This window comes from Scardinius erythrophthalmus (genome assembly GCF_964197995.2).
Source record: "Scardinius erythrophthalmus genome assembly, chromosome: 1".
NCBI lineage: Eukaryota > Metazoa > Chordata > Actinopteri > Cypriniformes > Leuciscidae > Scardinius > Scardinius erythrophthalmus.
In genome coordinates this window covers 62,444,652-62,459,335 of record NC_138221.1, presented here as the reverse complement: position 1 = coordinate 62,459,335, position 14,684 = coordinate 62,444,652, and the positions used below count along the sequence as shown (strand labels likewise).

General features: G+C 35.6%; 1 protein-coding gene across 1 annotated transcript; it reads left to right on the top strand.

Annotated features, from left to right (window-relative positions):
• Nucleotides 1-363: 363 nt before the first annotated feature.
• On the top strand, nucleotides 364-12,777 carry LOC308702705 (tripartite motif-containing protein 16-like protein). The gene is made up of 6 exons (XM_081385767.1): nucleotides 364-1,321; nucleotides 3,500-3,595; nucleotides 3,691-3,924; nucleotides 5,985-6,144; nucleotides 10,897-10,944; nucleotides 11,192-12,777. Exons 1-6 carry the CDS (start codon nucleotides 749-751, stop codon nucleotides 11,710-11,712), a joined length of 1,632 nt encoding a protein of 543 aa, XP_081241893.1. The 5' UTR covers nucleotides 364-748; the 3' UTR covers nucleotides 11,713-12,777.
• The last annotated feature ends 1,907 nt before the right edge of the window (nucleotides 12,778-14,684 follow it).

The following is a 14,684-nucleotide window of genomic DNA, read 5'->3' as shown; positions in this document are numbered from 1 at the left end:
TGCACAGAAAGCGGTTCACAAATAAATGCCAGACAGAGTGTTTGTGACATAAAACACATTTTTAAATATATAAAAATTTTTATTTGCAAATCTCATTTTATTTGTGAGTTTTATAATTTTTTTGTGAAACTCTTTACATTTATTTCTGGATCTTAATGTATTTATTTGAGAATTAGATTTTTTTGGTGAATCTCTTTACATTTGTTTCTGAATCTCAATCTATTTATTTGGAATAATGCAACACTAACCCCATAGTCCATTGTAGAAGCTACATATGTACATTTTACTCCTCCAAACAATGCTAAAAATTAAACGTGCGTGTTATAGGCTATGACATGTTATAGCCAGTTACGACGCGCTTCTGCAACACGCATCACATGATCAGCTGAGAATCTCTTCATCAAGCCAGCCCGCAAACTACCGCAAATAAAACCGAAAGTAAAGATCAACACGGACGGAATTGAGTCAATTTACTGTATAACGCGGAATTTAACGGATTGAATGGTTCATGAGCTCGGATCTCGTAATTACGTTGTTTTTGACTCCACAAGAAGAGCACATAAACACAGCAGTAAAGTGACTCTCCTTCACCAGGAATGAGGAAGCTGCTTTACAGACACTCCTGTTTTACACACGTCACTCAAACACAGAACCAGGAAACTATTTCAACTCCTCAGTTCAGAGAAACAGAAACTGAAGTATTGTTGAGCTGCTGTGTGTTTGTATCTCTCTGTATTCATGCAGTAAAATGGCAGAAGCCAGAATTTCTCAGGATGAGTTCATGTGTCCAGTGTGTCTGGATCTCCTGAAGGATCCAGTGACTATCCACTGTGGACACAGTTACTGTAAGATCTGTATTACAGACTGCTGGGATCAGGAGGATGAGAAGAGAGTCTACAGCTGCCCTCAGTGCAGACAGACCTTCAGTCCAAGACCTGCTTTAGGCAAAAACACCATTCTGGCTGAACTGGTGGAGAAACTGAAGAAGACTAAACTTCCTGCTGACTGTTACGCTGGAGCTGGAGACGTGCAGTGTGACGTCTGTACTGGAAGAAAATACAAAGCCGTCAAGTCCTGTCTGGTGTGTCAGGAATCTTACTGTCAAACTCATTTAGACCGTCATGAGGAATATCACTCTCGTAAACCACACAAAGTGATTGATGCCACTGGACGACTGCAGGACATGATCTGCCGTAAACATGATAAAGAGCTAGAAATGTTCTGTGTCACTGATCAACAGTGCATCTGTGTGTGGTGTAAGGAGAGTGAACATAAAAACCACAACACTGTATCAACTGCAGCACAGAGGACAGAGACACAGGTATGAACTGAGAGGGATTGATCACACAGAAATGAAAGTGTCTTTATTTACTCACTCATTTACTCATGTTGTTCCAAACTGGTTTGACTGAGTTTCTTCTGTGGAATATAAAAGATGATATTTTGAAGAATGTCTCGTCTATTTTAGTTTATACACTGAAAGTCAATGAGAAAGTCAGTGTAAGTCAATGGAGTAAAAAAAGTTTCAAGCTACAAAAAGGAGAAAAAGCATAAAAGTAATCTAAACAACTAGTGGTTAAAGAAAGGAGTACGCTTAAGTGTATTGACATGCACTTGTAGTGTACTTCAAAATAAAAGTATACTTTAAAAAAAAAATTGTATTTTATATATGCAGATAATATAATATTAATGAAATGAAAGGCCACTTAAGTGCACTTAAAGAGAGTCAACTTTCATGACTGTTTCATAAGTACACTTTATAAAGTACACTTTTCTATAATGTAAAATGAAAAGGTTTACTTTGAAGTACATTTTAATAATATTTAATATTTCAATTTAACTCAAAATAATTATGAAATTACATTATATACTTAAATCTTACTTAAGTGGGTCAAAAAATCAGTCTTAAGTTCAGCTAATTGCTTTATATGTACATTTAAACTATAATACATTTTCATTTAATAGCATTTAACATGCAATTGCGTGTCTGAAAACATTACGTTCAGTTCACACTTATTTCACAATTACAGACCCTTTCCAAAAAATTAGAATATCATGGAAAAGTTTATTTATTTCCATAATTCCATTCAAAACGTTGAACTTCCATAGATTATAGATTCAGGGCCCACAACTTAAACGATTTCAAGTATTTTAGTTGTTTATTTGTACATAATTTGGGCTTCCAGCTCATAAAATCCACGAAAACAGGATTTGAACCAGGTTTTGGTTCTTTTGGCAGTGTGGGCAGGTGCAAATCCTGCTGGAAAATGAAGAAAGCATGAAGTGCTCTGAAAATGTCCTGGTAGATGGCTGCGTTGACTCTGGATTTAATAAAGCACAGTGGACCAAAGTCCTCTTTTTTGATGAGAGCAAAGTTTGCATCTCATTTGGAAACCAAGGTCCCAGAGTCTGGAGGAAGAATGGAGAGGCACACAATCCAAGATGCTTGAAGTCCAGTGTGAAGTTTCCACAGTCTGTGTTGGTTTGGGGAGCCATGTCATCGGCTGGTGTTGGTCCACTGTGCTGTCCACTCAACGCAGCCGTCTACCAGGACATTTCCAGAGCACTTCATGCTTCCTTCAGCAGACAAGCTTTATGGAGATGCTGACTTCATTTTCCAGCAGGATTTGCACCGGCCCACACTGCCAAAAGAACCCAAACCTGGTTCAATGACCATGGTATCACTGTGTAATTACTGTGTGATTTCATGTAATATTCTAATTTTTTGAAATCCTGTTTTCATGGGTTTTATGAGCTGGAAGCCCAAATTATGTACAAATAAACAACTAAATACTTGAAATCATTTAAGTTGTGGGCCCTGAATCTATAATCTATGGAAGTTTAACGTTTTGAATGGAATTATGGAAATAAATAAACTTTTCCATGATATTCTAATTTTTTGGAAAGGGTCTGTATATTATTTTTAAGAATATAATTTCCAAAATAAGTGCAGTCTTTAAAATATGCTACTTTTAAAAGAGCCAAACTTTTAATCACAAATCAAATCAAATCAAATCAAATCAAATCATTGATAAACTCATGTATGTGGAGCCCAAATCAAATATGATGACATCAAAAACATCAAACTTCACTGGTGTTTGTGTCATGACATCATGGTGTTTAGTCATGTGACTGTGACATGAAAGAACCAATGAGGTTTGATGTTACTGACGTGTCACCATATTTTATTTGGCCTCTGTAAACCGCTGAGACATTCTTCTAAATATCTTCTGTTGTGTCTCACAATAGACAGAAAGTCATACAGGTTTGGAGCAACATGAGGGAGAGTAAATGATGATACTAATGATATAAAACTAGGCACTGATGAAATACTGCTGACATTCATTTCAGTAAACCATGAATCTGTGGTTTGAACCAGACAGTAAAAACTGACCATGCAAGATCTTTAACCACTTCACCAACTCTGGATTCATGTAACTTTAATGTTTGTATGACAGTAGTTTTATGTGTCATTCCCTGTCATTGGTTTGTCCTCCAGAAACAGCTGAATGAGACGCAGATGAAGATCCGTCAGAGAATCCAGCAGAGACAGAAAGATCTTCAGCATCTGAGAGAGGCTGTGGAGTCTCATAAGGTGAGTCTGGAGAAGAAGAGAAGTTTGAGACGTCTCAGTTTGGACTCTGTCAGTCGTGCTGAAGCCACTGTGTGATTGTGATGTGTGTGTAACAGCGCTCTGCACAGACAGCAGTGGAGGACAGTGAGAGGATCTTCACTGAGATCATCCGCTCCATTGAGAGAAGCCGCTCTGAGGTCACACAGCGGATCAGAGATCAGGAAAAGACTACAGTGAGTCGAGCTGAAGGACGACTGGAGCGACTGGAGCAGGAGATCAATGATCTGAGGAGGAGAGACGCTGAGCTGGAGCAGCTTTCACACACACAAGATCACATCCAGTTCCTGCAGGTAACAGAGATCTAGAAGAACAGGGTCATAGTGGACTTGAGCAAGATCCTGCTATGACAGAGAAACATTTCATGAGAGCAGAATGAGCCGTTGACTGAGATGTTGTCAGGAATTCAGTCAGATTCAGTCAAGTGTTGTGTTATCATATAATCATCAGTCAGACTCTCATCTGATCATCTTCTGTTTAAAGAGACACACTGACAAAGCCCTGGGAAATTTACCATTAAATATGAACTCATTTTTCCTTCTGGTTTCTTCTGTCTTGATGAAATCAGTGAACTTGATGGTATCAATATCCAGCCAACTAGATTTTCTATCCTCATTTTAATGAAATCTTTTATTTCTACTAAAATAATTTCAGTAATTGGCACCAAAATTGTGTCAGGTGATCTTCAAAGTTGATAATATTGATTTTTATTTTCATAGCTGTTTACCTGTAACACATTGATAAATTTGTTCTCTAAGACTCCAGACAGGAAGTGAGGCTGTATATTAACAATGCTTATAAAAACCAAACAAAACCTGACCTTGGGATCCTTAAAGGGTTAGTTAACCCAAAAATAAAAATTCTGGCTCAATCTTAAGTTTATCAAGTGACGAGAATACTTTTTGTGCGCAAAAACAAACAAAAACAACGACTTTATTCCACTTTTCATTATCTTCTCTCTGGGCCTCGAGTCTTTTCACGTAGTGTAATAGCGCAGCGCGTCTGTGTTCCACGTCACCACGTAGGCTCACTATTGGGCGACGCTGGTCATGTGTGTGATACGTGGTGACGAGTATTCTCGTCGCTTTATAAACTTAAGATTGAGCCACTGGAGTCACTTGGACTATATTAACGATGTCTTTAATACATTTTCTGGGCCAGCAAGTTATAGTGTCCATAAGCCTGTGGAGGAGTGATCCTGCACTCAGATTTCATCAAAAATATCTTAATTTGTGTTCCGAAGATGAACGAAAGACTTACATGGTTGGAACAACATGAGGGTGAGCAATTTTACTGACAGAATTTTCATTTTTGGGGGAACTAACCCTTTAAGAGTCCTTGTGAAGTTTCAGTTTCACTAACCAGTCGAAAGTTACATAATGATCATCAATCTACTCGTAACCTTTGAACTGCTTTTCCTCAAATCTTATCAAAACGCAGATGTTTTATCAAATTTTTATAAAAAAAAAAGTTGAATAGATAATTATAAACACAAGTGAAGCAAAGAGGGAATTAATGAGTAACTATAATAACAAACAAGAGGGAAATGAGTGACCAAGGGGACAAATGAGAACAAAACAAGTGAAAATGAAACAAAAATTAACTAAACAGTGTCCATATAACATCTATATTTCTTAACACACTTTAAATAGACTTTTTAAAAATTGCAATTTGTAACAGTCAAATTAAAGTTTTAATTTGTACATTTGAAATCATTATGTTTTAATAATATTTTGTCATGCTTTAAAGAAGTGCAGTTATTTTGATTTTGACCAACATATTAAAGCACATGTAAAGTACTTGATTATAATTAAAACTCTAGTGTGTTATTCAATATTATATTTAAAATTGAACAAACAATTTTCAATAGAAATTACATTGAGTATATTTAAGTTTATCATAAATGTGTGTCAGTTCATTCAGCAGTAACTTTAACCATATTTCTGAAATTACATATACAGACACTTAAATCCTACTTAAGTTGGTCAAAAAGCTCTCTAAATATTAGATAATTGCATTTAATTTAAATTTAGACTATAAGACATTCATTTAATCAAATAAATATTTGAATTATAATTTAAAAAATAATTTTAAAATAATTAAATGTCTGAAAGCATTACATTCAATCTGCTCTTAACTATATATATTTTAAATGATATTATTAAGTGTCAAAGACTAGAGTTTGTAGCATTAAATGATGAATATGAGGAGAATGTGCTGATTGTGTGAAAGTGCTGGATTGAAGCGAGTCACTGAAGAGAAGTCAAGTCAACAAGAGCCGCTCAGATCTGATATAGTGCAGGTTATTGGCTGAAGTGTGGAGATGATGAGTTTTGATTTCTGTTTTCTGTAGAGTTTCCAGTCTCTCTCAGCACCTCCTGAATCTACAGACGAACCCGACGTTTCCTTCAGTTCTCTCTCCTCTTTTGATGGCATGAGAGAATCTGTCCGTCAGCTGAGAGACAAACTGGAGGATTTCTGCAAAGAGGAGATCAAGAAGATCTCAGACGGAGGTAAAGTCCTGCGCCTCGTTTATACAGACGTGTGGAGAAAGATCCAAAATCTGAACGTACAACCGTTTCTGAAATATTCTTACGATTTATAAAACGTCCATTTTCACAAAAATGTCCTAAAATGCATCCCAGTTTATAAATCATCTTAAATTCAAATGCAATGTGAACAAGTGCATCAAATCCACCTACAAATATCCCTTGATGATTCAGAAATACAGCAATCATCATCATGGACAAGGGTTTATATATGGGCCATTCTACAGAACTGGTGCAAAGTCAGAGTTTTTTCCCACAAATTTTGCATGTATGCAAATTGTATAATATCCAAGGTATGCTTTTCTAGTAATTGTGCTGTTAATTCTCATACTGTATTTTCAGAAAATGCTGGAATATTTTCCTTCTCCCCAAATGTGTCACTACCGAAACACAATATTAAATAATTTATTAAGAAGGCTTATAATGACCTATTAAGATTTAGTTTACATCTACCTTATAAATATATCTTTTTTAAAAATATTTTTACAGGTTAAATCAATAAAGATTATAATTTTAATAATATTTTAAGTGTAATTTATGAGATTTGTTGTATTTTGAACCCAATCTTTCTTTGTAGAAGGCATAAAGTTTATCGTACTGATTTCAAAGTTAAGGATTCATTAGTTTGAATATACATTGAACCAAACACTATCATAACATCTTAGTTGATAATTCAATATACTTTATTTTTGACAAAACATCCCATGTTACGTTAGTGACTGCACATTTTTGGTAGTGACAGTAATGTTTTGGTAGTGACTACGTTTGCCATGGCTGAATAAATAAATAACTATGATGCACATAAGCAGTCAGTACATATAGCAGACACACATCTGACAGTAAATATCTTATAAGAACACCTAGAGCTATTCTATACTTTGGGTCTTGAGGTGCAAGTGAGAAGAGAAGTTTGAGGAGAATTTGTGCGTCTCTGGGTATTTGAAACAACAAACATCTGAGATGATGACATCTTAGACAACGGAGGCTAATCTATAGCACGGTGATTTCAGTTTAAATTTGATTAATTGTGCAGCCTTTACTTATGTCTCAGATGTCATCATCTCAGATGTTTGTTGTTTCAAATACCCAACAGAGACTCACAAATAGGTCTCTGTTCAAGTTTTTAAAGCATTTTCTCTGATTTTCCAGCGTCAGCCAAGTGTTGATTTCGGAACTGTCACGTCCGTAACAATGTTTTTTCCTCATAAATTAAAAAATGAAAACTAAAATAAAATAAATAATTTATGTTCTATAGAGAGCCAACAGTCATCCCTTCGGTTGGTATTATTTCTTTTGGCTTGTGCATTTTAATTTGCAGAATTTCTACAAAGTATGTTGTCTCCCACAAACTCACGTCTTTTTTTGTCACGTCGTAACGCATGTGTATTTCCCTCATATTAAATATAAAACGCATGTGTAGACTGATATTGTTCTAATGTCTGGACTCCTTTATTAAGGGAGTATGGACATAAAAACAGACGTTTAAATATATTGGTATTAAATGCATTTTCTGAGAATTTATATTATATGTTTTGACTGCAAATGTCACGTCCATAACGCTGGAATTGCTCATTTATCCTGTATTTGGTGCATAAGCGTGTTGTGAAAAAGAAGAGTCTTTCTGACTTGTTTGGGAAGTCTGTGCTTCTTTACATCCTTCTGAGTGTTCGACCTTGGAGAACATTGGTCTGGTGTCAACTTCTGCCTCAACCTTTGATATCGCTTTCTATATTTGTCTTCTCTCCTCTGGATTTCTTTGATCTTCTGTTCTAACTTCTGACATTTTCTATAGTTACTGATTTTTGCTCGTTTTCTCCCTTTTCCCCCAGTGTGTATGTGCACTGGTGTCTGATCACCCTCACTGGAAGTGCTAGGTGGTGTGGCAGCCCTGCAAAATGTCTCCACCTCTTTTTGTCTTTTCACCATCATCCTGTGTCTTTTGTCTTTTCCTCCATGCTTTTCTGACATGTCTTTGCTCCCTGTCAGATAATTAACTGATACTCTTCAACTTTCCTTCTTTCTTTCCTTAAGTATTCCTCGTACTTCACTGGGTCTTCCCTCAACATTTGTTTGTATTCAGGGTTGCCAGATTGGGCGGTTTTGCAATCTATTTTGCAGGCAAAAATGGGATTGGGCGGGTGGATAAAAATTGGGCTGGTTTCGGATCAGTTCGGCGGGTTTTTGTTGCCGAAACACCGGCACTTCAGATCCTTTCTCCTGTGACCCAATGTTCAGCAGGCAGCAGTCTCTCTCACTCACTCACTCACACACACACACACACACACTACAACTCTGGCTGACGTGCCCCCTAACCTCACGACAGTCCTCCCACTACCTTAAAGTGACACATGCCAGCACCACCACGGGGTTTTCAAACTTAGCTAGCTGTCTGCGGTTTCATAACACTCTCTCTGGGTCAGCGGCAGTGCCAACACAGATTTGAATGTTGCGATATGATTTTGTCAAAGGTTTAATAGACGAAATGGATCGCGTGGGTGTTTGAATCGAGATCACAGTCTTTTAAAGATGAATGGTGCAGCTCTGTAACGACACATTTCACCCTCTATTGAAATGAAAGTGGCTAACTTCTGTCAACCTCATCTATAAGCAAGGGCAAAAATAAAACTATTTAATTTGAATTAATATCTGTAATATTCTGTATTTAAAAAATCGATTTTAAAATCATTTTTAAAAAAATCGCGATACCTATACATGTGAAGCGATTTTTTCTCCCAGCCCTAATATGCATGTTTCATGTTGCCATTTGAAAGTGGGTTATTTTTTATGTCCATATATCCACTCAATGTTTTTATGTTACTAAATGCTTTTGTTCCAAGCGACTTTTATTGACAATAAACAGACTCATCGATAGCTTAAGTTGATCGCATTATTTTCCGTAATAGTGGAATAGTCTGACTAAGGTCAGTATAGCTTTTGCGTTCATTTGATTGAATATTTTTTCTAAAATCGGATAGGCTAAGTCGAAAAATGGGTCATTTTAAAGCTTGTTAATGATTTCAATGTGTTTAAACGAGAAACAAGCCACAAAAAAATTTGGGCGTTTTTTTGTGCATTCTCGCAGTTTTTGACGAGGTTTTGGGCTGGAAAACCTTGCTGGCACCTGGCAACCCTGTTTGTATTCTCTCTGTCTCTCTGTTGTAGTTTTTCTATTTTTTTTTTAGGCATGTTGGTGTTTTATGTCATTCTCCCTGTCAAGTTAATCATAGAAATTAGCATTACTGACAACAACCTTACACCTAAGCTAGTATCATGGACTGCAACCTTAAGTTATTGTAACCTCATCACATTACAGAATTTTAACAGAATTTGCATGCTAAAACACTAAAACATTACTAAAACATACTACAGTAGTAATTATTTGCATAACTGTACTAAAATGTAGTTTATTCCTCCAAATAAAGGATTATGTGTTCCCTTTTGTCACTACCAAAACAATAATGTCACAACCGAAACTTCAAGACATGTTTCGGTTGTGACTGTTTTGGTAGTGACAATTTGAGATACTTTTGAGCCTAGCTCGAATATGCTAATCAGCACATGGTTAGCAATCACTGGTCAGAACAGTTGAACACATATAACAACTAAATTTTATGGAATAACATCCAAAAAAGTTTTCTCAATAGCAGAAAAAATTAGTTTGATAGTGATATTCCTTAAAGTTGCACACAGATTTTTAGACTTTAGAACACATTTACCTCAAAATGATGGGATCAATCTACTCACCATATAGCACATGAGAGAGAGGGACACAGGCATATTTCCTGATCAAAAATGTAGGGGTGTGGTGAAAATCAGTCTCAGCCAATGGACTACAACATTCACTGTTTTGGTAGTGACATGAAAATGCAGGACAAGTTTTTTTTTAGATAAAGTTTCATGATTTAAAAATAAAATATAATTTTTTTATTTATTTTTTTACTTTTTTTAAAACAAGAATAGAAATATTTGCAAAAATTTTTAAATTAAGTTGGAATTTAGGGGTTAGGGTTTGGGACAGCCACCTCCTAATTGAAAGTAGCCCATAAATGATGATTATATATATATAAAGCTTACTGATATCTTAAATATTATTGTGGGTTTCAATAGATAATTGAGGGATCTTAGTAAACATCTAAGATTTTAATAATTAAATGCTTTTCAAATGTGTTTTTTGGATGAGGGACAGCAGTTTGCATCAATTCTGTAGGATGGCCCATATATAAACATGATGATGACTGCTGTAACTTGAAGCTTGAAAGTTTAATTTAAAATTGTTTGTTTAATTGTAAATATATTATTGAATAACATTATAATATTATACATGATAATAATAATAAAGTACTTTACATGTGCTTTAGTATGTTAGTTAACACGTCAAAATAACTGCACTTCTTTGAAGCATGACAAAATATTATTAAAACATGATTAAAATTTACAAATTAAAACTTTTAATTCGACATTGTTACAAAGTGCACTTTTTAAACGTCTACTTAAAGTGTGTTAAGAAACATATACATGACGGAGGATAAAAGCATGGAATTTAGGATCAATCCGATGTGTGTTTTATAAATGAAGTGCCTGGATATTATTAATCTGCTCTCAGAAATGAGTCCATCATCTAATATTATAGAACATCATATTAGAAATGTCTCAGAAATGAATGTATTTTATCTTGTCATTTCTCTTCACACTGTTCATGTCTGTTTATTTCCACAGTCACATTCACCAACATGAATCCCAAGACCAGGAACGACTTCCTACAATGTGAGTCACTAGAAAACAAGCAGAAAAACTCACTGAATGTGTTCATGTTCTTCCTGTAGAAGGAGAAATAAATCATGATAGAAGAGTTTTATAATTGATCATGTAAATGATGATTTGCACAGGATATTTGGTCAGCTGTACTGAGACACTGATGATACACTGAACATTGATTCATGAAGAGTTCAGATACATTAAAAGATCAGACAGATTCATAATTCCTGATTCTGATGTGTTTTCTCTCCATCAGATTCCCATCAGCTGACTCTGGATCTGAACACAGTGTATAAACGCCTCAGTCTGTCTGAGAGGAACAGAGTGATTACTTACACTGACACAGAGCAGCCGTATCCTGATCATCCAGACAGATTTGATTATTGGTCTCAGGTGTTGTGTAGAGAGAGTGTGTGTGGACGTTGTTACTGGGAGATTGAGTGCAGTGGAGATTGTGTGTATATATCAGTGTCATATAAGAGCATCAGCAGGAAGGGATCGGATAATGAGTGTTTGTTTGGAGGTAATGATCGGTCCTGGAGTTTGGAGTACTCTTCCTCCAGTTACAGATTCAGACACAATAACATAGACACTGATCTCCCTGTAAAGCCCATCAGCAGAAGAATAGGAGTGTATGTGGATCACAGTGCAGGAACTCTGTCCTTCTACAGCGTCTCTGACACAATGAGCCTCATCCACACAGTCCAGACCACATTCACTCAGACGCTCTATCCTGGGTTTTGGGTTTATTCTGGATCATCAGTGAAACTGTGTTGATGTTTCAGAACAGATTGTAGAGAGTTTTTCCCCAGAATACTTTGAGCTGCACGATAAATCATAACAGCGAGATACAGAGACTCTTATTTTAATTTTCTTTAATATCTTAACTTCTGCAACAGAAATAACAGAATAAATGTGTGTATTAAATCCTTCATAGAGACAGTAAGAATGGTGTGTGTGTGTGTGTGTGTGTGTGTGTGTGTGTGTGTGTGTGTGTGTGTGTGTTTATCAAGCTATAATTTTATTGATGGAAATCATATTCATTTAGTTTTTATTGTAGTGACACATGATCATTTTAATATTACTATTAAAAGTATATTTCATTTGAAATTATGAAACACAAACAAAATGAAAAGATTAATGAATAATGAATAATGAAATAACAGAAATGGTTGTGAACAATGTAAGGAGTGAAGATGTGGAAAATGACATTAGTAGTGGAGAAAATAGTGCTGGAAAACAATCACAGTTCAAAATGTGAGGAAGATTGTGATGCAGAAGATGAGGGATGAAGAAGCACTTTCTGAGATTTCAGATATTGGGTCACAAGGGATGGAAATCATGAACTCTTTACAAGAAATAAATGACTTTCACAACGTTTGATAAAGTTGTTGATGAAATAATGCTTTCCAGCTGAAAAGGATGCTTATGAAATTAAGGAAAAGTAAAATATGAAAATAGTTACTCTGTGCTTTTTATTTTCTCTCTCGGTCTTCTTCTTCTTCACTGTGAGTGTGTGGAGAGTCTGATTATCATGAGAACATGATTAAACTTGTGTAAAATCAGGGCATTTTTGTGTAGAGTTTTGCAGAAATCATGAAGAAAATTGTAATGTGTGTGAAAACAGGAGAAATGTGTCTTTGTTTTAAGAACTGAATGAATGGTTTGGGAAATTGTGTCAACTGAATCATTTATAGAGTGTTAGCAAATGAGGAAACCTGTAATACGCACCCATACAACAGGACACAGTAATAAACATCAGTGGCCTAGGCTAAATTTATCAACATATATTTCACTAAAACACCCTAATAAATGCATTCAGTGCTTGGTGTTGAGTGATGCTGAATCAGAGCTTTCATTGTCTAAAGGCTCACTATACATAAACATATACATAAATGGTAACTGGACTGCATTTATATAGCGCTTTCACAGACCTATGGCCACCAAAGCACTTTACATAGCCTCACATTCACCCATTCACTCACTCATACACCGACGGCGGTGTCAGCCATGCAAGGCGCCATCCATCCATCTCGTCGGGAGCAGCTGGGGTTAGGAAATTTAAAAATAAATTTACTATAAACAGTTTTAACAGTTTGTGAGTGATAATTTAAAAAAAAAATCATTCACAATTCATATAGACAGAATCAAAACAAATTCTGCTAGGTAAGGGGTAGTTCATCCAAAAATATTTTTCTTACATGAATTTCACAAAAACTTTTTTTTGTATTTCACCTTCGCTTCAGAAGGCCTTTATTAATCAGCAGAGCCGTGTGGAGCACTTTTATGACGGAGAGATGCACTATTATGATGGAGAGATGCACTATTATGATGGAGAGATGCACTTTTATGATGGATAGATGCACTTTTATGATGGAGAGATGCACTTTTATGATGGAGAGATGCACTTTTATGATGGATAGATGCACTTTTATGATGGAGAGATGCACTTTTATGATGGAGAGATGCAGTTTTATGATTTAGAGTTGCACTTTTATGATGGAGAGATGCAGTTTTATGATGGAGAGATGCACTTTTATGATGGAGAGATGCACTTTTATGATGGAGAGATGCACTTTTATGATTTAGAGATGCACTTTTATGATGGATAGATGCACTTTTATGATGATAGATGCACTTTTATGATGGAGAGATGCACTTTTATGATGAGAGATGCACTTTTATGATGGAGAGATGCACTTTTATGATGGAGAGATGCACTTTTATGATGAGAGATGCACTTTTATGATGGAGAGATGCACTTTTATGATGGAGAGATGCACTTTTATGATGGAGAGATGTACTTTTATGATGGAGAGATGCACTTTTATGATGATAGATGCACTTTTATGATGGAGAGATGCAGTTTTATGATAGATAGATGCACTTTTATGATGGAGAGATGCAGTTTTATGATGGAGAGATGCACTTTTATGATGATAGATGCACTTTTATGATGGAGAGATGCACTTTTATGATGGAGTGATGCACTTTTATGATGAGAGATGCACTTTTATGATGGAGAGATGCACTTTTATGATGGAGAGATGCACTTTTATGATGGAGTGATGCACTTTTATGATGAGAGATGCACTTTTATGATGGATAAATGCACTTTTATGATGGAGAGATGCACTTTTATGATGGAGAGATGCACTTTTATGATTTAGAGTTGCACTTTTATGATGGAGAGATGAACTTTTATGATGGAGAGATGCACTTTTATGATGGATAGATGCAGTTTTATGATGGAGAGATGCAGTTTTATGATGGAGAGATGCACTTTTATGATGGAGAGATGCACTTTTATGATGGAGAGATGCACTTTTATGATGGAGAGATGCACTTTTATGATGAGAGATGCACTTTTATGATGGAGAGATGCACTTTTATGATGGAGAGATGCACTTTTATGATGAGAGATGCACTTTTATGATGGAGAGATGCACTTTTATGATGGATAGATGCACTTTTATGATGATAGATGCACTTTTATGATGGAGAGATGCAGTTTTATGATAGATAGATGCACTTTTATGATGGAGAGATGCAGTTTTATGATGGAGAGATGCACTTTTATGATGATAGATGCACTTTTATGATGGAGAGATGCACTTTTATGGACTTCAAAACAGAAAAAGCCATTCACTGCCATATTATATATTGTAAAGCTTGGAAAAACCAGGATCATTTTTTTATATATATAACTCCGATTGTATTCGTCTGAAATAAGAATGTCATGTACACCT